Source organism: Sebastes umbrosus, chromosome 13, assembly GCF_015220745.1.
Source record: "Sebastes umbrosus isolate fSebUmb1 chromosome 13, fSebUmb1.pri, whole genome shotgun sequence".
Classification (NCBI taxonomy): Eukaryota; Metazoa; Chordata; class Actinopteri; order Perciformes; family Sebastidae; genus Sebastes; species Sebastes umbrosus.
Genome location: NC_051281.1, coordinates 32,962,709 through 32,988,600, shown reverse-complemented (window position 1 = coordinate 32,988,600; position 25,892 = coordinate 32,962,709). Strand labels below are relative to the sequence as shown.

At 39.2% G+C, this 25,892-nt stretch overlaps 1 protein-coding gene across 1 annotated transcript in view; it reads left to right on the top strand.

Annotated features, from left to right (window-relative positions):
• The first annotated feature begins 7,561 nt into the window (after positions 1-7,561).
• col5a2a (collagen, type V, alpha 2a) overlaps positions 7,562-25,892 on the top strand; it is a 59,573-nt gene continuing 41,242 nt past the window's right edge. Inside the window, exon 1 of the mRNA XM_037789394.1 lies at positions 7,562-7,812. Coding sequence (XP_037645322.1) covers positions 7,722-7,812 — 91 coding nt within the window. The 5' untranslated portion in view covers positions 7,562-7,721. The remainder of the gene's footprint in view (positions 7,813-25,892) is intronic.

Here is a 25,892-nt window from a genome sequence, read left to right as displayed (position 1 = left end):
GGAGTTACTGCAGGGAACCAAAGCAGTGTACTACTGTGGACGTGGTTGGCAGCAAAACACGTTTTAGACACTTAAAGAAAGGCTCACCTAAAAAAACTGATAACAGTTTAAGTGTACGTTATATTTAAAATGTTTTTGCCACTTTATCTTGCCTTCAGACAGCCCTATCCGATGGGGAACTGAACTTAAAGTGAAACGTATCTATTCTCTCATTAAAGCAGCCAGACAAAAGAATGTATATTGAAGTGAAAGTCAATTGTTAATTCCTTTGCAACGTCAACGCCCAGCAGCAGAGCTACGCTTCCGCCATTTTGGACTGAAAGCGACTACCAGACTCTAGTAAAGCACCAGCCTAAAAAGTGCCGTACAAAAGTAAAATTAAATTAAAGCTGCAAGCAGCGATGAACGGGCCCTCGCCCCTTGCGCGTCGGGGATGCTGGCGGGACGCCGACCGACGCGGCCGGGCACGGTGAAGCCGAAACTCTGACGAGCGCGACGACGCCTGCCGCAAGGCTCTACGACAAACGGATCACGAGTTATGAAAGGGGGCGTGGCTAATGTGTAGGGGGCGGGCATAACTTTCACCAATGAAACAGGCACTCTCTGCTGAGTGATATGACACCTCCCACAAGACTCTACGACAAACGGATCATGAGTTATGAAAGGGGGCGGGGCTAATGTGTAGGGGGCGGGGCTAACCATCCCCAATGAAACAGGCACTCTCTGCTGAGTGATATGACACCTCCCGCAAGACTCTACTATAAACGGTTCATGAGATATGAAAGGGGGCGGGGCTAACGTCTTGGGGCGGGGCTATGAGTATAATTTTTCATATACATGTCATCAGTACTGGAGCACCATCATACCTGAGAAATCTGGGGCAGATCGGACTATGTACAGTTGAGTTACAATAACTGCCTGTTTCATGGCGAATGGCTGAAAATGGCCGCCACGCCACGGTCCGCTCGTTAAGTGAAAACTCACGATTTTAATAACTTTTCATCCTCAAGGTCTTAAGATGGTCCTGACCAAATTTCAAATCGATCTGATTAAATCTGTAGGAGGAGTTCGTTAAAGTACGCGGCCAATAAAACGCTAAAAGTGACATGAAATCCAATATGGCCGACTTCCGGGTGGGCGGAGCTAATGAAACCCAATGAGGAATATGTTTCAAATGATGAGTGGGATATGCATACCAAATTTCATGAATATCGGATCAACTTTGACAAAGTTAAAATTTCAACGCGTTAGGGGGCGCTATAGAGCCGGCTAAACACACTGAGCCTAATGGCTACACATTTACATAAAGTTCACAGGTGTCTATCATTTTGCCAAATTTCATGAGTTTTCGAGTACCTAAAGGTATGTTCAAAATCTAAAAGACATAAGGGGGCGCTAGAGAGCAAATATGCCACGCCCAAGCAAAATTTCACTACTAAAATAAAGTAATTACTAGTTTGGATATGCGTGTAAAGTTTCATAAATTTTTGTGCATCCTAAAGTCTTCAAATATGCGTTCGTAAATTCTAAAATCACGCAGGAAATCCAACATGGCTGACTTCCTGTTTGCCGAAAAAATCTCAAAATCATTTAATCCAGGTATGAGGGCGTGAGCAATGACATACTTGAATTTCGTGAAGATCGAAGAAACTTTCTCTGAAAAACTGCGTACGTTAGGGGGCGCTATGGAGCCCCCTGGAGAAACCCGAGCCCAGTCACTCCAGAACATTGAATTTCCCACCAGTTCTGACGCATACTCCACTTTTCGTGAGTTTTGGGGATGGCTAAGGTCGTCAAAAACGCGATATTCCAGCAGAAAAAGAATAATAATACCCAGAAAAACAATAGGTTCCTTGCACTTCGTGCCAGGACACCGTTGGGTCCTGGCACTTTCGTGCTCGGGCCCTAATTATTTCTATTCTATTGTCATATTTAATGCCTCTACCGAAATGGCCTGTGTTGAACAATACAAATATTATAAATATGCAAGTATTTACTTACTTATTAATCAATTTATTAAACTTTTTTGCCAGCCACTTCCAAGGTCAGCATAAAGTGAGTGATGGACATAAATGGAAGTTAGAAAAATCCAGCACACAGATTTTGAGAGCAATCGCAAACTTTTTCAGTATAAAGGTTAAATAAATAAAAAAATTAAAAATAATGATTCAAATGAGGGCTATTAGAGTGTTCGTACTGGGGAGTTGATTTACCTAACAAGACTCTTTGTCATTTTCAGTCCAAAATGGCGGCAGCGCTACTGCAGCGCCATAGCAGCTATCGTCAAAAGTGCACCAGAGATCTCTTTGCTTCTATACTCTTTGGCCAGACTCCGTTGACAAAAACAGTATAGATACATTTCACCTTCAGTTCAGTTCCCCATCAGAAAATATTCTTAATATAGTGTACACTTAAACTGTTTTAATTTTTTTAGGTGAGTCTTTCTTTTAGGCGTCTAAAATATGTTTTGCTGCTGTCAACTACTGTAGATAATACACTGACTATGGAGAAGTACTTCATACAACCCCACTTCAAAACACTTGAACTATCCCTTTAACAAATGACAATAGATAGGTTTCCAACAGAGTCCCCCCCGTTCATCGTCGCAGCACGGAATCCCGTGGAACGGCATTGGATGAAAAAAACTTTGAAAGTAATCAGGTGAGAATCAGCCATTATTGTCATCTTGTCTGCTATTTCTGATGCTCTTTTATTCTTGGTTTCATCTTTTTATGTTGCTCTCCAAAGGAGTTTTTTGAAAAAGTGTTACATAAATAGGTCTAAAGATATCATTAATAGTACAGCTGTGTCAAATATTTACAAAGATCTAGGTCATCTATCGGTTTCTTTTTTTATATATATATAAATTTATATCTCTCTGTGATCATTTGACAGCACCATATCCTCTGATATACAACATGGAGGCCTTTTTACAATAGCTTCATATGGATTCCATCTGCTCCAACATTCTTCCTGTCCGATGCAATGGTTTCATTTACAAGAAAGTAACAGGAGTATTCCGTCATGTGCATGTGTGTGTGCATGTGATCTTTGAAAACTGTAGGTGGAGACTATGTTAGTTCTTGTGTTATGTCCGACCGAGGAATGGTGAGCTTGTCAATGGTGTGTGAGCTCTGGCTGCAGAGTCTGTTTATTGCAATATTTTGGCAGACGTAGCCTTGGATACTTAGACACTGATAATTATTTCCATTCTCTGTTTCAGTCCAAAGCTAAGGTTATTTGGGATCATATCAAAGAAACACCCCTATGACTGTCAATACCATTAGATCCATGTGAACCTATAGGATGTCTGACAAAGGAGCACAGAATGTAGCCTACAGCTGTAGCATGGTTTGACATTTTGCAGATAAAGCCCGGTCAAAGACCAAAAATGCACATTTTCAGAAATGCTAAACATATTGTTTTAAAGCAAGGCCTGACTAAGCATCCAGCCTTTTTAAAAACTTAAAAGCTGCCAAACATCACCTTAACAGACGTTTTCTGGAACTGCTGCAGTCATCAATTTCAGCTCCAGAGACATTTAACGTTACATTAGAGGAGGAGAATGTGTGGAGTATGTTGTGAGCACAGTTACAGAACCACAAAAAATAGCCAATAGGAAGAGTTTAATACTCTGGGAGGAGATGGAGGAGCAGAATGACGGATGATGCCAGTTGTACCATAGCAAAGTTTTCTTAAACTACTTCCTTCTACAGCAGCTCTATCAAAAACAAAGTCCTTGGATCAGTACAGTTTCTATGCAATAGCTTGTGTGGGCTGTTGTTAAATTGGTAATTCTTGACTATTAAATGTCCTCATAGTGGAGCCCTCTAAACTATGAAACACTACATGTCCTGTGATTTCAGGCCAGTTTTGTATGTCGTCCTCTCAGTCATTGATGGCTGATGGATGTGCTATTGTAAAACCATCTCTGGTAAAACCATTTGATCTCGCCCTGATCGGCCTTCATTGAAATTTACAATGTTATCTAATATTATTACCGCACCTTTAAAAAGAAGATGATTTTATTCAAATTGCATTTGGACTCAACTTGACAGCATTTATAATGTACATTTCAAATAATGATCTTTCAGTAAGTAAACAGTAGCAAGATTGGCATAATACATCCAGATATTTAATTAAACTTACCAGTCTAAAGCTGACTTTCATTTAGTGCAAAACAATGAACTTATTGCTTTGTGTCACAATCATATCAGAGTTTCTAATGGCTCAAAGCTACAATACAATATACTTGTTTTATTGGTGCAAATGGGCTCCATCTGTAGATATGCACTTTTTTAATGATATGGCTAAATTTTATAATTAATAGCAAATTTATTTGCGGACCCCCTGACAGAGTACCATGGACCACACTTTGAGAATCACTTTAGCTTTTGCCATATCAGGCCCCCTGGCCTACAGACACATATTGTGTCAAGGCAAAGTTAAGCTATTAGACTAAATTCATTTACAATTGGTCAGTCTATACACAGTGCATGTAGCTATAAAAATGTAGATAAATGAGCTACATTATAAGCATGTGATGGATAATTCACTTGTGTCTTTCAATCAATATGGCTGTAGGCTATAAATGATTTAATTCCCTGAGGTTAATCAATGCATAAATACTTAGTACTGATAGACACAGATATACAGTAGTTGATTTGTAATGCTCTCCATCCTTCTGACCACACTGATATTTATAACCTTGACCTGTAGGCCCTGTTGCATATCCGACCTGTACCTAAAGAAAGGGCACTTTTATTTTACAGTCCAGTCAAAGAAGGTAACGAGCATTTTAAATGAATTAAGGCTGGAAGCAGAGCTGGATAACTATCTCCAAACCTCCGGAAATCTGCATCAAAATAATCCTTCTCTCTTTTGAATTACTGTTAGTGATGACAGGATAATGTTTGCTACTGTGCCTTTATGTAAAAGGAAACCAGGAGCTGTAGATTGATCTGCTGCCTATCAGATGGGGATCGCCTAAGACATAGATGTGCACTGTGCAAAACCTTTGTTTAATGAACAACATTGATTCCTTTTCATTTGACCTGTTGTTTTAGTACTAGTGGTGCTTAAAGCTGCAGTAGGTTGAATGTTTTTGACATCATTGGGCAAACATCCCATAATAACCTTTCATCATTTTGTAATTCAAGTGTTCTGAGAGAAAACTAGATTTTTGCTCCTCCTCATGACTCTGTTTTCAGACTTTAGAACATCTAGCCTATGACGGAAAACTTTGACCAATCACAGGTCATTTCAAAAAGAGAGAGCGTTCCTATTGGCTGTTCATTTTACGGAGACAGCTGTCAATCACTCGGAGACTCAAACGGTCAAACTAGGCAGCGCTGATAAAATATTAATCAATATTGTGTTAATGTAAGGCCTATTTCTCTACTCAGATGTCTTCAGAAACATCTTTAGTGTACTGTTTAGCTGTAAAATGAGAATGTGTGCTCCGGCTGGGGGGCGGTGCTTCGTATTTCCTAAACTGATCTCAACATGGCTGCTAAACGGTACACTAAAACATCTCTGAAAGTCTTTCTGAAAACATTTGAGGCGAGAAATAGGCATTACAGTAGCATGATATTGATTCATATTTCATCAGTGCTGCCTAGTTTGACCGTTTGATTGGAGTTTGTGAGTGATTGACAGCTGATCAGAGACGGCAAGGCTCCAGCTCGGCTCTGATTGGTTGTTTTCTTCCGGTCTGTGAAATCTTGTAGATACCATTAGGAGCACCGGAGGACACCAGAGGACACAGAGGTACATTATTTGTTTCAGGTTACTTGTCTCATGCACTACTGTCAGGATATAGTGACTGTTTTATAAAAATGACTTTTTTAAATCCTATTTGCTCAATTTCTCCCTGCTGCTGCTTTAACAAACAGCCAGGCACACAGGCTCTGATTGCAGAGCTATGTTGTTCACTGTCCAACCAATCAGTTGCAAAGCTAGTTTGTATACAGACCAGCAGGGGACACAAGACAAATTGATCCCAAGAGCACCTTCCCTCCCGTTGGCAATATTCTCTAGAATGAAGAAATCTTTGGCAAACTAAGCGGCAACAGGCAGTGTTTGCAGTGCCCTGATGTTTCCACAGAATATACAACGGATGCTTCTTGTGTGTCTCGTTCACAGCGACTTTGAATTGGCTGACCTGGTTTGTGGGCAGGGCCAACAAGAAAACAGCTGTCTTTCTCATTAGCTCTGCTCTAGTCCCCCACCCCCACACCCTCTCAATACACACACACACACACACGCACACACACACGCACACACACACCCTGTCTGATGGAAAGCCAATCACCTGATGCTTTTAGCACCTTGTGAACATGGCACAGCTGTTTCCTCTCATACGCTCCAGGGTTAGTTGGGTGTGCCAAAGCTCGGGCGAAAAACATTTTAATGAGTTGAATATAAATAACATTTATTTGAAATTAATTTGCAAATATATTTAAAGGTGTTATTTATTGAACTAAATATTTGACCAGTTTGTTGAATTATAATTTACAGCTAAGAATTAAGGTGTAAACAGGGAATCCTTCTGCTGGTCTTTTTTTTTCTCATCTTATGTCTAATTTTCCCAAATACGAACCAATAGCTTCTTTACGAGCCATTTCAGGGACTTAGAGAACTAAAGTACAACAGATGCCTTCATGTCTTTTGGGAGGAAAAGGAACGGCTCATCATGAGTTGTCTCACTTGACAGAGGCGGGGTCAAATTACAGTAAGAGTTGAACTTTATGTGTCTGTGGCTTCATTTTGCATCTTATTGGATTTGGAAGACATGTTCTTTGTCAACAATGACACGATGAAAATTATATCATTTTACTATCATGTTAGAGACCGGATTAAATACTTTATAGATAGCCTCACTGATACACTATATGCATTAGATACATTTGACTAATTCTTCTTCTTAATAATGTAAAACATTGCACTCTAATCTGATGGAAAGCTGGTATTAGCAAATGTTCTCGCCATAAGTCAAGAGTTGTTGACCTCAGATTTCACTCTAAATTTACACTCTGGATTCCCCATGGTGACCACCCACAGTGACTGTCACACACGCTTCCAGTTTGCTTTTAACCTCTTTTTCTGCACTTTTGACCAATGCAACTAAAGAGATTTTACAAGTAAACAAATGTTGTATGCAGTTATAAACTCTATTCTTGCTTTTAATTGGCCATTAAAAAGGGATTCAGAGCTTAGTGCATGTCTTGTTTGGTTCCCCAGAGACAGCAATAAAACAGCAGTTTTTATGATCTTGCTTCGCAACCACTTCTGAAGAGAGGCAAAAAAATCTGTGACACCTCCAAACAAGCAAAGTCATTTTTCCTTATCTGTCCCCTGCATATTTTACTGTTAATTAAGACTATAACATTGTGCGATAATTAGACAGACACTGGAAAGTATGAGAACTTGTGAACATGGGTGTAGTTCTCCCACAGCCACAAAAGCCTGTGAGAGGATGGTTATGGGAGAGGGCTGACAAAAGGGGGAGGAAAATTAGGCTGGCCAGCATTCTTCTCATTTAAAGCTGTAACTACACAAAAAAGCGCTCACGCAGTCTGGGCTGGGTCTGCTTGCTGCTTACAAGGAGAGGTACTCTTGTATTAATGGTGGTGCAGTGATAACCTGAGCAGTTTTCTCCTTTTCATCCTTTTTCCCCTCTTGCTTTAAGCACAAGGACGGCTCATGTCTTTTTTATAGACATGATGAGCTTTATGCATTTAAGGACTTTCCTTTTTCTGGTAGTCTCCGTGGCTCAAGTTTTGATAGTTAGATGTCAAGACGGGAACAGTGGTAAGTGAACCCCTGTGCTGTTTATTTGAACACCTAATTGCTGTTGAGTGTAATGTGTGAAGGTGGCTGATGGTTGCCTTTTGAATGGACTGAACATTTTATCTTGGACTTGTTTGTTCTTCAAGCAAGTTGTTCAATTTCTTTTTTTTGCCAGTGATTTAAGCAACAGAAACTCCTTTAAGAGTGCTCTTGATTAAGGGAGAAGTCAATTTTGATAGAGATTTGTCAGATTTGTTAATTTCCTACTTCCTGTGATGGCTTTTTTGTGCCAAAGTGAATTCTCCTTGTACGTGACAACTTAATTTGTTCCACCTTGTTAAGAATTGCTGTTTTCTATTGTTGAAAATGTAGTGACTGCATGTAAGTTGGATGATTGAGACAAACCTTACATGGTTATTGGAGACTAGCTTAGAGAAGATTTAAAAGAGATGATATGGATTATATTGCATGTCAAGAAACAGTCCCGTGGACATCTGTCAGTGATTGCTAGTGATGTCACCCTCAGGCACTGAAAATGTGCAGAGGAGGGGAAACGAGCACCTTTTGCGGTTTTGCATTGCCCCTGCGCTACTCCACTACTTTGGAACATTCATTACCACAAGCGTTTTCTTCCCCTTCAGACTACATTGTACATCTGCAAAAAGCATTTCAGCACCAGTGCTCACGCGCCTCTTAGGGAACACAGGCTGCCATGTTAATTCAGGCCAGATGTGAGGAGACATGAGAAGCAGAGATGATGTTGGATTCTCTGAGTCACTCGGTGTGCACCGCGGGGCCGCTGATGTCTTCAGCTGGCAACACCGAGTGCTGGAACACCTGAGTGTTCTTGTTTTACTTGAACTGTGCTTCCCCCCCTTATTTTCCGGCTGGAGTGTTTGAACTTGTGTGTCGTCACAGGGACTGTGTTTTTTCTACATATGATGTGATGGGGGCCACACTGAGAACTGGAAAGTTCATGTGATGGGCCCCTGATGGAGTTAAGCAGTGCAGCACAGACAGCACTGTTTATTTGTTTTAAGCTGTCATTCTGGGTAATTTGTGTTTCTTTCATTATGTCATTAACTAAAATCAGTTATTCTTTAAGTTCAGTTTCACATCAAGCAGAGATAGTTTGGTGATAATGTGGCACCAGATAGAGTGCCACACTGTGGTCAATGCAGCATAGGCCCCAAAACATGTCTCATACTGTTTGTGCGCCCTTAAAAAATTGATTTGACTTTAATAGTAATGCTGGCATTTGACAAATAGGGCAATTAAATTAACTTTCACTGAATTATATGGACACTTCTCAAGCTTTAAAAGGGATAATTTACCTGACTGTCTTTCTGCTGTTCTAACATGATCAGTTAAAGGTTTTATGTATGTTGGTCTTCTGTAGTCCAGGGAGATGTTCCCTCTGTTCTAATCAGCGTCTCCATCTTGTCTCTGTCCATATTAGTTCATGTGAAACAGCACAGTGATCGTGCAGGCTTCTTTCCACGGAATAGCGGTGGGTGAGGCAATTGCATTTCGACCAAATAAAACCAGTGGAAAGTTCATGGTTTCATTTGTAGACTAAGGGAAAAGTGGTTCACAGCGCTTTGAGACAATGCACGTGTGTGTGTGTGTGCGTGTGTGTGTGTGTGTGTAAGGGGGCTTTCAAGGCTTGTTCCACAAAATGACCTTGTTAGTATAGTATGGAATGGTTTTTAATGTGCAGATTGTTTTTTTTACATTCCACCTATTTAACTATTTCTTTAGGTAATATGCTTAGGTTGAATAGAAAATATGCAAATCAATAGAACAGCAGGAGCAGCAACCCAAAAGCGACCGTCATTATGCTGTTAAACCTTGAGCGCTCACAGTGTTTACTACATTGAACAGTACTGTGCATACACCTATGGCTACAATTACCAGTTTTACTTCATTTAATTGGGACTTTTATATGGAAAACTGAAACTTCAAATTGAGTGTGGTTGAATGTTGATGAAACTACGTAATTGCAAGCAGTCTCAGTCTCTAAATAAACTATCAACACCATTTTTAAAGTCGCTTCTGAAAAATAAAAAAAAGAAGCCAGCAAAAGTGTAATGTTGAGGATATGGAGGTTAATGAAGAGATATCGGAGGAACCTGACTTAATAAATCAAATACGGTGCTATGAAGATTGAAACATGTTTAGAACAAATGTTGTTGTTTTTTTTGGTTTTTTTATATTACAGTTATACGCCTCAAAATGAAATTCATATGGCTGAAAGAGTTTCAAGGAGCAGACGCCAGCAGGCCTATACTTGTTAGTTTAGTAGTTATATACTTGTAGCGTAAACTACTAGTTTAATAGTTTTTACTGCAAGTATATTTGTAAGATTTCTTAAGTGAACTTATACTACTTAGCCAAATATACTTATACTTTTCTTCATACTTTTCAATATAAGCCAAGTATATTTGGACTTTCCTGTATACTTGCCAAGTACACTTAGACTTTTCTGTATACTTGTCGGTATAAGCCAAGTATACTGAAGTACATTTTTGTTAAATTTGACTCTGATAGGTACATAAAAAAACTGAAAGCATACTCTCTTATTTTAAGTTTAAAAGAAGTATACTAATAGCACACTTGAATAAACTTCTTTTTTTGTAAGGGATACCAGGACGAAAATATAGTACACTCCTCATACGAAACCTACAACTTGTATTGGAAGAAGCAGAAGTGTAGAAGAGTAAGGTTGAACATGGAAAAAGGAAAAGAAACAGCGATAGATCAGTGACTCTGTGAGTCTGTGAGTCTGTGCCAACAGTTAGAATCATGCCTCTGCATGTGTGTGTGTGTTGTGCATTACTCCTCCCAGACGCTGTGACATAGCTGTAAAACATCTTCAAAGATGCCACTTAGCGCCTCACATCAAAGAGCCTAAACACTCTTTTAGTCTTTGTGAGAACAGTGGATTACTTCAGTTTCTTAGCAGACTTCCATTTCTCTCCTCATCACCAGTTTTTTTGATATTCATCACAGCCAAAAAAATCAACTCAAAACCTCTTTCACCCTCTCTGGGAAAGCAGAAAGAAAAGTCTGGAACTCCAAATCAACGAAACACACATGAGGTCACTCTGTCTTCCAAATTGGTTCCAGTTGTTGTTGCCACATCACTGACATCGCAACAAATGGGCTGTTTTCTACCAAAAGCTGAAACGTCCAAACATGTGAATTCAACCAGGTCCACAGACGGCCTTGATTAGAAACACATGCTGCATTTTTGAGCAATGACTTGATTACACGCCTCTTTTCTTCCAGAGTTAAGGGGGTAGGGCTCAGCAGATTGTCTTGAGACATTGTCTTAAATTACAGGTTCGAGGGAGGCAGAGTTTTAACAGTGGTCTGATATGGAGGTGTGGCGGTGAACCTGGGATGGTGGCACAGACGATGGAGCTGATAGATTTCCATGCCTGTAAGGACTGCTCCATGGGAACTGCTTATAAACCAAATTATTGCAGTCAGCAAATGGAGGCTTGGGGTGGGGGGGATCACTTCCAGATGTTAAAATAGTAGCTTTGGCAGTCATTGGAAAATATATATAAAAGAAATGGCAGCCTATAGATACAGTTGGAAGTGGAGGACAATAACCGGCTGATGTAAGACATATTGCTTTAGGGTGACTTGGGCATGGATAGATGTGGAACTTACTGGCTCATAGAAAGCCTAAACAATTTGTTCCCGTATCTTTACAATGTACACCTCCGCAGGTTCAAGTTAAAGTAACTATTAGTTTGAAAGCCATGCAATTATGGCTCCCCCTGACAGGCTTCCTGGTCCCTGATTGGCACGTAGTTACCAATCTGCCCTGTCATCCTCTCAGCCTGTCCATGTGGGAGGATGACAGGACAGAATTCAAATTCAAATCTGATGGTGCCGTAATTTGTGTGATAATTAGATAGTGATTTAAATTCTAGGTTGATAGTTGTACTGTTTACAGTGTATACTATATCAATGTACGGGGAAAAAAGTTCAAAATTAAATGTGCACTCCACCCATTTGGGATGATGTCATCAGGGTTATCGCAGACTTTTACTTTTTTTCATTTTTAATGAAAAGTCTGTATAACAACCTGGAGGTGTGACGTTTGAAAAAAGTTGGTATATATGAGGCAAATGGAGTGGTGCAGGAATGAGTCCTGAAACCCAGAAATGAGTTAGCATTTTAGCACTTCCTGTTCCCTCGTCTGGAAGTCAATGTTTTTTTAAAATTGTTTTCTAGTTAGATGCCTGAAATCAGGTCTGTGGTTAACACAAGCTGAAGACATTTTAACGTTTTTGTTCTACAACACAACATACGTACTTATATCCCACTCATGCATTTTGAAGCCATTATGTGTCTTAAAAAAGGTGGTTGCTAACAAGTGACTAAATGACATTAGTGGAAATCATCACGCTGACTCGTCCGCCTCCACAGCATCGTTGTGTGTACTCACACTCATGCAACCGTTGTAGTTTGTTTATAGCCTAACGTTAACTTTTTACTTCCAGCGATTGCATTCACACTTAAACAATCATAAAAGTGGTGTTCTTTTGTGGAGATTATCTTGCTGAACCAATCGTGTAAGTATTTTAAACATTTGTTTGCCACAGAGTTTATTTTCTGCAATAATTCAAAACCCAATGGAACAATCCCATTGGGTTTTTGTCAAGGGAACCAGGGCGATGCTAACTTCCTGGTTGGCCTACAAACTACGCCATCCCTGTAGCACTCTATAGGGTCTGAAGAAAGATTTTATCCTGTTGCATTATGGGAAATGTAGTATCCAGCATTTTTGTAGCTTGACCCACGCTAAGGACTAAAATGATATCTCAGCTTCTGCTAATTCTATTTTTTTTTTTAATCTGACTCTTGTGGGTCCGCCAACTTTACAGAAGTCTAATACTATATTGGTAGAGTACCTCTTTCATTGTTCATAAAACTATTGTTGTAGAATGATGATTGTTAGTCGTCATCTCATTTAGGCACGCATTATCTCTTTCTTAACAATTAAAAAGTAATATTGTCCATCCCCAAATGCAGGAAAACAAATCTGACCTTCATGCTAATGCCTTTGAGAAAGTCTGCCGTTGCTGGTGCACAGCGCAGTCTGCCTGTACAGTGAGTGTTGATACAGCTGGTTGTAGTTTTTCCAGAAGATCAGGAGGACATTTGCCCTTTGGAGCTTCTCCTCCGCAGGTTGGCAGGTCTTGTGTGTAATATAGCACTCCCTCCGAACATGTTTTCTGTCTCTCCCCTGGTGACTATTTCAAAGGCTGCTGTAATTGCTTTGAATCTTCCAGTTTCATGAGATGTTATGTCCCATCTGGGAGCTCTCTTTCTGTGTCCAGTGCTTTGGGCCAGGTAGTGATTCAGCAAAACACATTAGAGTTGACAAGTGTCACTGTCAGTAGGCCTATCACAATAACTACTTTTGTTGGATATATTGTTCCAAAAATAATTGCGCTATATTATTGTCATTTTAAGACCATTTTATGCCACTGATATAATGATAATATAATAGCATAATAATGCAAGTATACCATTTTTAAAGAGCAATGCGCATTTAATTCTTAAGAATATACAGACATTGGAATTGAAATGTGAAAAAAACATAAAAAAATATTCTGAATAAATAAAACATAAATAAACATGAAACCAAAATGGACTCTTGGGCTCTGTTAACAAAAATGTGCAATGTCTGGGCAATGCCTAAGTCTTATATTGTTCGGGAAACCCCTGCTGTTAATTCTGGCACCATGTTGGTGAAATTAATTTGTAAACAAACACGCATGTAAACACAATGGACAATATCGAGGACAGCAAAAATGATCGAGGTCATGTCTGTATATTGTATGATACTTTGATAATTTTATCATGGACAGTTATCGTGACAGGCCTAAGCAATGATTGACTCGTGCACACATTTCCTATTATGACAGAGTTAAGCTTAATTCATAGTAGTATCATACTTTGCTTTAAATTATTATTCAATTATTATTCATTATTATTAAATACTTTGCATGCCATTAACAAGTACAACGTTTTTAGATGTAACCTCCTCCTCATACATTCTTACAAATGTGATAATATTGTCTCTCAGTTTCTCGAGTACTACTTGTTTAAATGCCACAACATGGTGACTGTCGGCCATAATTGCATGTTGTGGTCCAACCTAAATTCTAAGTTGTAGCTCGGTTGTGTATATTACAACCGGAGAGGGTGAACAAGTGGAGCTACATGGGTGACAAGGGTTAGCAATGTGGCCTAAGTTATGTTTAGGCTCTTAACAACTTGTTGGACAGCTGATTGACTCGATGGTGAAATGCCTCATATAATGGAAGTGCGGTAAAATGCCTCGAGGTCACTTTTGTATCCAGGTGGTCGTCTTGTAGTGGAGCCGAAGAAGGGAGAATTACATTACTGCTGTCTGTTAATTAAAAGTAAGCCTATTAGACTGTATGTTGTCTTGCAACATCATTATCAGCGAGCTCTGTCATGCTTCACAGAAACAAGTCAAACAGTGGATATATTTAATGTGATGTATGATGGATGCCTTGACTGAGTTGGACCACATATTTTGCGATTCCCCTGTTCATTGTCAAGACTTGTCCTGTGTACTCCACATTTCTCTACCAGATCAATGGAATACAGTCGTGAAACACAGAGGATCCCTGGCAAAATTAATCATTATAATGAATGTTCAATGGTCTTCCATAGTACAGACATACAGTAGATAATCTCCGAGAGGCTCATGTTCAGAAGGAAAAAAAATATTAGGTTTAGTAGAGTTCCAACACACATAGTGCTGGGGTCTTTGCCATGCAACACTGCCAGAACTCAGCGGAGGGGGAGATGTTTCTTGAAACGTCATCTACTATTAAACTCATACTGTGTGCAGAGCAGATACAGTATGTGTATTGGCTGAGAATAGCATCAATTCTGTGAAGTACAAAGACAGCATTAGTGTTTCAATTCACATATTTTTATGCACATTTTGAAGTATCAAATTAGGAATTCTGTATGAAAATGGTAAAATTCCATAAAACTTCTTTAATTGTGAAAAAAAGAACATTGCTCACAGTGAACCTCCCCCTGAATAAACAAAGGTAAAAAAAAAAAAAAGTTTTTACGCTCGCTTGAGGTGGTTTAGTCGAAAAAGAGTTAATGATGGATTAAATTCGTATGTGGTCAACATTGGTAACACTTTATATTAACCATCATTTTTAAATGGTAAGTTGATAGCTAATTAGAAGTAATACTTTGTAAAACATCTATAAACATTACATAGATATTTGTAACACTTTGTTAATGGTTAATAATTGGTTTGTAAACCATCTGTAAACATTATTTGGATGACTATTATAAAGTTATTATTTAGATAGATAGTTAATATGTTGTCAGTGGTTAATAATTGGTTTCTGGTCCATCTATCTATGTAATGTTTACCGATGTTTTACAAACGATTTCTTAAAGGTTTACAAATTATTTGGTAATTATTAACAAATACTTAATATAGTATATAAAATGTTATAATGTGTGCAACAATAAACAGATACTAAATAGTTTACTGATGTAATCAGAATGTAATTGTTATTGTCTCTTATAAGCTATAAGATAACTAGTTATTTCACATTACACAAAATAATGTTAAATTGACATAAATTATAGCTTTACTAAAATGTTTTAAACATTATTAATTATCATTTCATTGTTTGTTAACAGTAAAATAACTATTAACTATGTTTAATTAACTATCAATTTACAATTTATAAATGATGGTTATTATAAAGTGTTACCCAAACATTTATCGGACCGATCAGCTGTTTCTGCTGTCAACGTCTACTCACATATTCCCAGAACGTGTGAATGCTTGTCTTCGTTTGAACCCCAAACATGGCCAATACTAGCTGACACAAACTAACAATTAAAACCTTCCCAACGGAAACAAATTCCTGAAGACCTCTCTCTATTTTTCTAAAGTAGATGGTTAGATGGCCAAGCCAACTTGTTTTGTTTCCAGTTCGCAACCTCTATTTCTTCTTCTACTCTGTTTACTGGCGGATTACAGCCTTGCATAGCCTATAGCTTGAACTTGTGACCAAACGCTGTAGCTGAGTTTATTCGCTCCAAACCAGTTGATGGAAACGCGCTTAATTTACATTTCTTTTTTTTAAAAGTGCGCTTAAAACTCGCTTGACAATTCATTGGAAACATGATTAATCAGAAATGCTGAAAATGAATGAAAATGAAAGTCTAGGTTCTATTCTAGGAAAGTGTTTTTTCCCATTGGATCATGGTACATTGCATCAAAATCATCAGTTGCTCAGATTCCTATGTGACAGCCTCAAGAGAAGTTTCAGTAAAGAAGTGAGTTATTCAGTAGAGAGAAGGGTGGATTCTAACACAATGTGAGTCTGTGCTGCCCCTAACCCGCTAGCCACAACGTCCAGTCAGTGTTCCGAACAAACAGTTCTCACACAGAGCCACACTAAAGACATGTGGAAATGTCTGCTTGTAGCCGGTGACTCATGGCTACCACTTAACCATGATGAGTTCACTGAACAGGGTAAACGCTGCTGCAGAGAAGTGGCTGGAGGAGGTGGAGTTTTGGAGTTAACGTGGTGAATCGTTGTTTTAATTGTTTATAGGACATTGTGGAAAGTAAGAAACATTTCAACCAGAAAAACAACAAATCAAAAAGCTGGCATGGTCATTTACAGGCCGCTATACTTTAAAATGATATCCATATGAATGACATCAACACTAGCACTTTGCCTTTTGAGAATATAAACAAAGCCACATGGGTTTTGGTAAAAAAAACAGTATCCTTCAGAATAACCTTGTAATTACTGTGGTATATAGACATTTTCTCTCAGGCATCACTTAATCAGCCACTCCAACAAATACCTCATGGTTTACACAGCTACAACTGTGTTGTGCATCATACCAGTCTTTATTTACCTGGGCTAAATACTGTAAGAGCTCTTAAGTCTAGGCTTTGAGTCTTGATTTCTATTTAATCTCATGCTCCCTCATGTTTCTAAGCCTTCCACTGATGTGGCCTGGTATTTAGGGGTTGCGCTTTAAACATGGGATAAGACCAGGTAGGAGGGAACTTCATTTCATCATAATTTCATATATAGAGAGCTACAGAAATGAGTCCTAAGACTCGGAAATGAGTTAGCATTTTATCACTTCCTATTCCCTCGTCTGGAAGTCAATGTTTTTTTTTAATGGGTTTTTAGTTTGATGCCTGAAATAAGGTCTGTGGTTAACACAAGCTGAAGAAATATTAACGTTTTGATCAACATAAAATTCGTCAATAAAAATCCATCCATCCATTTTCTGTAACCACTTATCCTATTCAGGGTCGCAGGGGGACTGGAGCGGATCTCAACTGTCCAGGCTGTACCCAAGGCTGGGTGAGGGCTGGGCGACAGATAACCATTCACTCACATTCACACCTACGGGACACTTAGAGTCATCAATGAACCTAACCTGCATGTCTTTGGACTGTGGGGGGAAACCGGAGAACCAGAGAAAACTCACGCTAACACGGGGAGAACATGCTAAGTCCACACAGAAGGGCCCCACGTCAGGTTTGTACCTGTGACCCTCTAGCTGTGAAGCCACAGTGCTGCCACCGTGCAGCCCCTCAGTAAATATCCCACTTGTGAACTTGGCCATTGCTAACAAGTGGCTGAATGAGATGACTAAACGTCATCAAACCGACTTGTCCTCCTTTACAGCCTCTTTGTGTATACTCACGTTCATGCGACCGTGGTGTAGTTTGTTTATAGCCTAACGTTAACTTTTTACTTCTGCTGATTGCATTCACGCTCTAAAGATCATAAAGTGGTGTTCATTTGTGGAGATTATCTTGCTGAACAAAACGTGTATCATAAACATGTGTTTGCGGCTGTGGCTCAGAGGGTAGAGCAGGTTGTCCACCAATCGGAAAATCGGTGGTTCGATCCCCGGCTGCTCCGGGTCACATGTCGATGTCTCCTTGAGCAAGACACTTAACCCCAAATTGCTCCCGAAGGCATAGCCATCGGTGTGTGAATGAGTATTAAGATTAGATCCTGATGGGCAAAGTTAAAACCTTAGAAGCCTCTACCATCAGTGTATGAATGGGTGAATGCTGACATGTAGTGTAAAGTGCTTTGAGTGGTCGGAAGACTAGAAAAGCGCTATATAAGTCCATTTGTCACAGAGTTTATTTTCTGCAATAATTCAAAAGCTAATGAAAAAATCCCATTGGCTTTTTGTCGGGGGAACCCAGGGCTTCCTGTTTGGCCTACAAAAATACATCATCCCTGGAGCACTCTATTAGGAAGGGGGGATTGAAAAGCACAGCCGCAGATCAGAGGGGGGAAAGGGAACAGAGGAGGGAGAGGACAGAGAGGAGTCAAGGCAGGGGATTAGGATAAGGACTGGACTCTCTGATGGGGGAGAAAAGGGGGAGAAGAAACAAGAGTGAATGAGTGAATGGGTGTGGAATGAGGACACAGCAATGACGGAAGCCCAGAGGATTATTTGGTGCATTTCATTCTCTATAGTCTCATTCTCTACACTCTACACCCCCCCCCCCCCACCCACCCCAACCCCCGCACATAGCAATACTGTACACTGGTCCAGCTCCAGCACAGGAAGTCATGTCAAACAGGAATTTCCTCTAGCAGAGCACACGTTTCGGCTCTGCTAGTTGTCATTAATCACCATTGTGATTCACAGGCAAAACATAAGACAAACACAAGATTAAAACATTGTTTTTTTTAAGATTAGTGTTTGACATATTTGAGTGCAAATGCTTGCCAGCATTGATATTCTTTCCTCAAAATGTAGAAATCTGTTAACTTTGCAAAATGTCCTTTTATCTTTCAAAATTAGGTCAGCTGGTGATTTGTTAGCTCTATAGAACTGAAGACAACACAGATTACAGCCTTTTTTCCTGGCTGAAGTCTGTCTTTTAGGAAGACATTGCTAAGGCTCACCCAGCTGCTGATGACATGTTGAATAAAGTATGCAACTGTTACTGATGGAAGGGAGGACTTTCAGCAAACAAGCTGCAGCAGATCTTCCAAGAAATAATCCTCCGCTTGGCACTGATGACATTGCGAGAACGCTCTCAAGATGCTAGTAAAATAGTGCTTCATTGGTTGATGCAGTTTGGTGATATGCCATAATGTCACAGGGACATGGGTGGGAATATTGCCCTCATACTCCTCTCATTAGGAGGAGGAATACAGGTCACCGTGTACGTGTGTGTGTGACAGAGAGAGAGAGCATTCACTTATACTGTAAGTAGATTTAACTACATTTAAATTTTGACTTAATGCCCTTCCTCAAACAGGAAATTGTATTAAGTAATATAGGATTCTACCATCTGACTAGTCATTTCAAAAGTCATAAAAAATTATGGCAGACCCTGTCAGCAAATTAAATTCAAGAAGCGTTAAAGTGATGCCATTGAATCTTAAGTGTGATTACAACTTGCTCTTAAAGCAGCAGTAGGCAAGATTGGAGCAAATATGATTAAAAAAAGTTATTTTTATAAAACAGTCACTATATCCTGACAGTAGTGCATGAGACAGGTAATCGGAAAAAAAATGATGTGCCTCTGTGTCCTCCGGTGCTCCTAATGGCATCTGCAAGAGTTCACAGACCGAAAGAAAACAACCAATCAGAGCCGAGACGGAGATTTGCCATCTCTGAGCAGCTGTCAATCACTTGCAAACTCCGATCAAACGGTCAAACTAGGCAGCGCTGATCAAATATGAATTAATATTCTGTTACTATAATGCCTATTTCTCTCCTCAAATGTTGTCAGAATCATCTTGTAGTATACTGTTTAGCTGTAAAATGAGAAAGTTTGTGACCCGGCAGCCATGTTGAGATCAGTTGAGGAAATACCAAGCACCGCCCACCAGCCGGAGTTAACTTTCTCATTTAAACAGTACACTACAAGATGATTCTGAGAACATCTGAATGATTGACAGCTGCCTCCGTTGAATGAACAGCCAATAGGAACGCTCTCTCTCTGAAATGACCTGTGATTGGTCAAAGTCTCCCGTCACGGGCTAGATGTTCTAAAGCCTGAAAACAGAGCCATGAGGAGGAGCAGAAGTCTAGTTTTCTCAGAACACTTGAACTACAATATGCTGAAAGGTTATTATGGAATTTTTGCCCAATGATGCCAGAAACATTCTTTATTGTTTAGTAATTATGGTTTATTGTTAATAATCTGTCAATATCTACAATCATACCTATATATATGTGATAAACTATCAGCGCGACAGATTGGGCTCTAGTGAGTTTGGCAGAAGCAACCTTTTCAAAAGAGGTCCATGTGGCCATGACTGTGCCTGCATGGTCTCATCATTGTCATTGACACTCCTGACCTCATCGCCTCTCTCTCTCTGTGTCTGCCTCCAACATTTACAAAAATACAGGCTGCAGTAAACTTCAAAGACTCCGTTTAGCAATAAAGAGAAAGTGATAAATTCTTTGTGTCCCCCAGGGCTTCAGCCCGAGTGATGTCACCACAGCGTGGTGTTGACCCCCTCTGAGGCTCTTCTCTGTGCTCAGTTACCATTAACCACAGCTATCACTGGCTGCTGGCCAGCTGAGACACCTCTTTAACCCATTTTTGCCTGCAACTGAAGTGTTTTTTTTGTTCTCTGGGCTTGCCTAAGCACAAATGTGAAGATATTTTCAAAATCAATCAAACCTTTTGTCTGAAAAGAGAGTTTTTCTTATCATACTATATCAAGTCTTTCGGTACATGATGGGACAAGTGTTTTTGCAATAGACTCCATTATATTTTAGGAAAAAACAGTAGTCCAATGTGCCCAGCAAATGGCTTTATCTCAGAAACTACATGGAGCACAATCAAGTATTTAGTATCTATGAATTCATAACAAGTTGAATATCAAAGATATGCACACATGGCAGTGTAAAAAAAGTATTGCATATGGAAAACACGTAATAAACACAATATTAGTGTTTTCCATCTTTTCTTTTTAAAAAATCCTGAATTCAAATTCAGGATTTCAGGATAATTTTAATTAATAAAAGAGTGATGTTTTTATGTGATGAAAACATTTCAAAGTTGTACTGTTAGCTGCTTTCCCAAAGTAGGTCTATACCAAATTTCAGGACTTGACCCATCAGAACAAATGTTGTGGCATTTTTCCTGATCATACTAAATATAGTCTGTGGGCACAAATGGGTTAAAAAAGGATGTGTCTTCTACTAATGACAATCCCAGGTGGTTTGTACCTGTGGAGAGGCAATCAGCTGTTATCCCTCTATGTTTTTAGTGACATCCAGCAGACTTCAACAGTTGCTGTTGGATAATAACTGATATGTTGACTGTCCAAGCAAAGTAATAAAAGATGTCCCTGTGAAGTGCCTAGAAAAGCTTGGGGAAAAGTTAATGTAGTTCACCTGGAATTAAGTCATGGTTTCCATTTCAGAGATGATACTGGGCAAGCATATCTCAAAATCATCAAGCATATCTCAAAATGTTTGGAGGAATCTTTGGCTTAAACATCTGCTCAGACGCTGTTTTCTTTACAGTCAGTCTGGGCTTCCAGAACATCGGCTTTGTGTTTCAGGACTGTGACACATTTGGAAAATTGCATTTCTGTAAAAACAATCATGTCACATAACTTTCAAACAAGCATCTTCCAGCCGTGTTTAAAAAATAAATAAATAAAACAACTTTTGTTGTGGCATTAAAGCCTGCATTCGCTCCCCACTTACAAGTGAAAGATAAGTAATTATTGAAAATTATTTATTTATTTTTTAATAATTATAAAATTTAAGGGACCTGATTAAATTGATTCTGATACATTAAAGGGGACATATCATGCATCTCATTTCCAGGTTCATACTTGCATTTTGGGTTTCTACTAGAACATGTTCACATGCTTTAATGTTCAAAAACACTTTATTATTGTCCTCCTGTCTGTCTGAATATAGCTGTATTCACCCTCTGTCTGAAACGCTCCGTTTAGCGCATGTCTCTTTAAGAAAAAGCCCAGTCTGCTCTGATTGGCTTGCAGAAAATATAAGGGGCACCTTTGCAAAGGCAGTTCTCGAGCTGTGGGCGGTATATTCTAGCCTGCATGTGACATAGGAAGGGGAGCTAATCTGAATGGCTCGTGAATCACATGTTTTCTGATCGAGGCAGCCCATAATAAACTGACTGGATTGTCTTATTTCACAGTTTGTGGGTTGGTAGGCACTCCAGATACCCAGATGTACGTGTACAACCACGGAAGAAGGGAGTTTTTCATGATACGTCACCTTTAAAAGATGACTAAGGCTTTTTTTCAAAAGCGAGTTGGACCCATTGTGGTACTAGTTGCTCATAGTGGAACTTATTCTATTGTTGCAGACATTATGGGACATTCTGGATAAGAGCACTAGCTAAAACTCACAATTCAATATAAATATAATCCTTTATATTTTATTTGTCAAGCTTGTGACCTCACAATATGCAGTCCACATGAAAATGTAAATATTTAAGGAAAACATCTTTTACCTGAGGGGCTGCACATATATGATAGAGTGCATGCTGGTGTCGTGGCTCATTGCATGGCAGTTGCATCATTTCACGGAGCTTTTAGAATAACAAAAATGGAAAAGAAAATGAAAAAGAACAGAGCACCAAAGGGAGAAAAACAGAGGAGTGTGGAGGAAAAGTCCAGAATGCAGACAGCGTGCTTTGATAGGGATAAGGAGGAAGAAAGGGAGATTGGAAAGCTTGACGGGGATCTGGGGAAAACGCAGGCTAATGTGAAAGAAACATTTAAAACGGAGCCTCCGGCGGCCATTTGGTTCGAGGAGTAGATGCAGCATCCTTAAACCACTGAGGTCAGACAAAATGTGGAGGCAATAAATCTCTCTTGCCTTCGGGGTTGCTCCTCACCACTGATATAGGACGCCTCATGAAACAACTCAAAATCCTTTCCAACCTGAAAAATGGTTGCACATGTGTTTTCCATTATTTGGCTTTTACAAGTCAGCATTTAGATCGTTGAAAATGTTGCTATATGCTGTACTGTGTTGTTCAATGAGTGTGCTGTATTGATTTAGGGACTAAAGCCACGAGACTGCACAGGGGAAATGGTTAACAAGATGATGCGTTAATGTTCCTGTACTCACACATTCAGTGCATGAAATGCAAAAAGAGAAGGACACATTTTTGTGCCTCGGTCTGCACTTGAAAAGGCAAACAGATGTGATGTGATGGGAATTGCAGACAGCGTGGTTACCAGCATTTATTATAATGGTTTAAACTGTTGGTCCAACCGAATCACAAAAAAATAAATGTTTTGTAGTTTACTCCTTTGTGTCTAGCCATGCACATCATTTCAGAATACATGCTGGGGTTATGAGAAGTCAATCTCTGGGATTTCTGCCACAAGCATCAAAAAAGTGACATTTGGGAAATTATCCATCAGAATTTCTCAGGATAATCTGCAGAACATACTTTCAGCAGTTTTCATATAGAAACGTTTTCTTTGTTGGAAAGTAGCTCTAATTAAAACTGTTGACAGTGAGGTCTATGGATGATCAAGAGAAACTTGGACACTGTTTCTTTCCTTCTTTTGAATCTGCTTACATTAAACCTCCATTTTATTGGGGTGGCAGCAGATTTTTAAAGACATACAGTATGTTACAGGGGACATATCATGCTCATTTTCAGGTTCATACTTGTATTTTAGGTTTCTACTAGTACATATTTTCATGCTTTAATGTTAAAAATAAACACGTTATTTTTGTCATCCTGTCTGTCTGAATATAGCTGTATAGCAGTTGATTTGAAATGATCTACATACCACTAGGGGTACGTGAGAAAAAAAAAGTGTTTACTGATTTGACTAATCTGATCCTTTAACATCTTCCACATTGACGGACACCGCACAATAAGATTGCATTTAGGATATGAGCTTCTCCGCCATTAACATAATGTAAGAATTATAACCTCAATGCTCACAATATATATATATATTTTTTATGACAGTTTTGATTTGTTTTTTCAAATTTGTTTGTGAATAAATTCACAAGTTGTAATAATTGTGCTGAACTCTCAGTGGAACAAGCATAAGATGACATAAGATGTGTTGAGACGCACAGCCATGATAATGTGTGTACCATCTCACTCTAGAGACAACTACAGCATGATGCCATATTCTTTAGGCACATCTCCACATATTATCTTTCACTGACATTTTTTTTTTTTAATACAAAGGCCTGAAACACTAGTCTTCATTGTATTTCAGTGTGTTTCAGTCACATGCGAGAGAATATTGTGCTGGAAACAACTTCCCTCTGAGTTCCTCTGTGAACAGCATCCACAGTTTATTCTTTCCCATCTGGCTCTGGGCTCAGTTGATGTAAAACGCCAGGGCTCTCTGACCCCTTGTATATGTTAACGCGCTGCTCTGGTAAACTGGAATGTTTGACGTCACCCATATTCCCTTGCTGCATACCTGCTCTTACGGCCAAATGTAATATAGTTAATTGATACAGTATTGAGACAATATTTATACTTGTTGGAACTTTGCAAATGTGCCAGTGGAGATGAAATAATGATTGTGTGTGCTCCACAACATATTTTGTTTGCACTCATTATGTACATGCAGCATGGAGAACTTTCTGTTTTAGCTGTGACGTAACTTCTCCTGTGTGTTATAAGTAGCATCAACAAGAAATGTGTTTTATGTGTTTGATTATATGATCGGACCTGAGGGCCAAGCTGTCTATATTAACTGAGTCTGTAGTTTAATGTATATTATTTCAAACACATACACTATTATATCTCATGAATTAAAGTTAGTTGCTCAGTCCGTAGGGAGTTGGCTTGGGAACCAGAGGTATCGCTGGTTCAAGACCCCGTAGTTCACACTCAGTACTTGGTCCTTGGTCCTTGGTACTGGTAGCTGGAGAGATGCATGTTTGCCTCTTGGTGCAAGGCACCAAACCCCCAACGGAGCCCCCTCGCTCTGACATCTCTCCATTAATGCATGTTTAGAGGCCCTGTTTGTGCATGTGTGTGTGTATTTCGGGCCTGTGTGTACTATCTACTGTGTAGAATAACAGAGTGAAAAGAAATAAATCAATAAAGTGCCTTCTTCTTCTTTCTTCTACATTTCATGCCCGACCAGAAAAAGATTGCCCCAGTTTTGACCTTTGATCCTGACCTTGGTGAGAGCCTCAGACCAAAGAGAGTCCAGCCTTTGGTGTTTGTAGTGAAGTGCATTCACTGGTTAGTCGCTTGCGTTCATTTCAGCAGCTTGTATTTGGTAATTATCTAAATACAGCAAATGACTCATTTTAGAGCGTGCCGTGCCATCTGTCACATAGCATATTAGTTCATGAGAAAATTGCATTTTCCATATGGCATGGAGACACAGAGCCTGTTTGATTGGTACAACTGTAAGGACTAAGGAGCTCTCTTTCTGTCACAATATTTCATCACAAGCAGTGACGAATGCTTGAGAATATGTGGCCACATGCATAATCCATCTATTAATTGCTTGTTCGTGCTGTCAGGAACAGCTAATTTAATTGAACTCAGAAAAGGTTATTTTGTAGATTATATGTCGTGTAGGTGAGATGTTCTCAATCTTTTTTCAGCTAAGGACCCTTTACAAAATATAGAATATACCAGGGCCCCCTTAATATATGTCCCTTAGAATAATTTGATGATTTTACACTTCTATAGTCTTTATTATGTGAAAGAACAATACTAGAGTATTGTATTAGAAAGATATTAGACACATATTAAACATATTTGCAGAGGGTTATAGATTTGTTAGATCAAAACATAATCTATGAACTATTCTACCAACCCAGTTGTCAGAAAAATATTTGGAATTACTCTTTTCTGCAAACCAACATTTCTTAATCCCCCAAAAATGTTTCATCAATATGTTTCATATCAGCCTTGTATCACGCTAGCAGAAACGTACAATGCCACATGGTTAACTTTGTGTAACAGTTGGTTAGGTTTAGGCACCAAAACTATCTAATTTTACATTTACAGTTAAGGTTAGAAAAAGCATAATGTA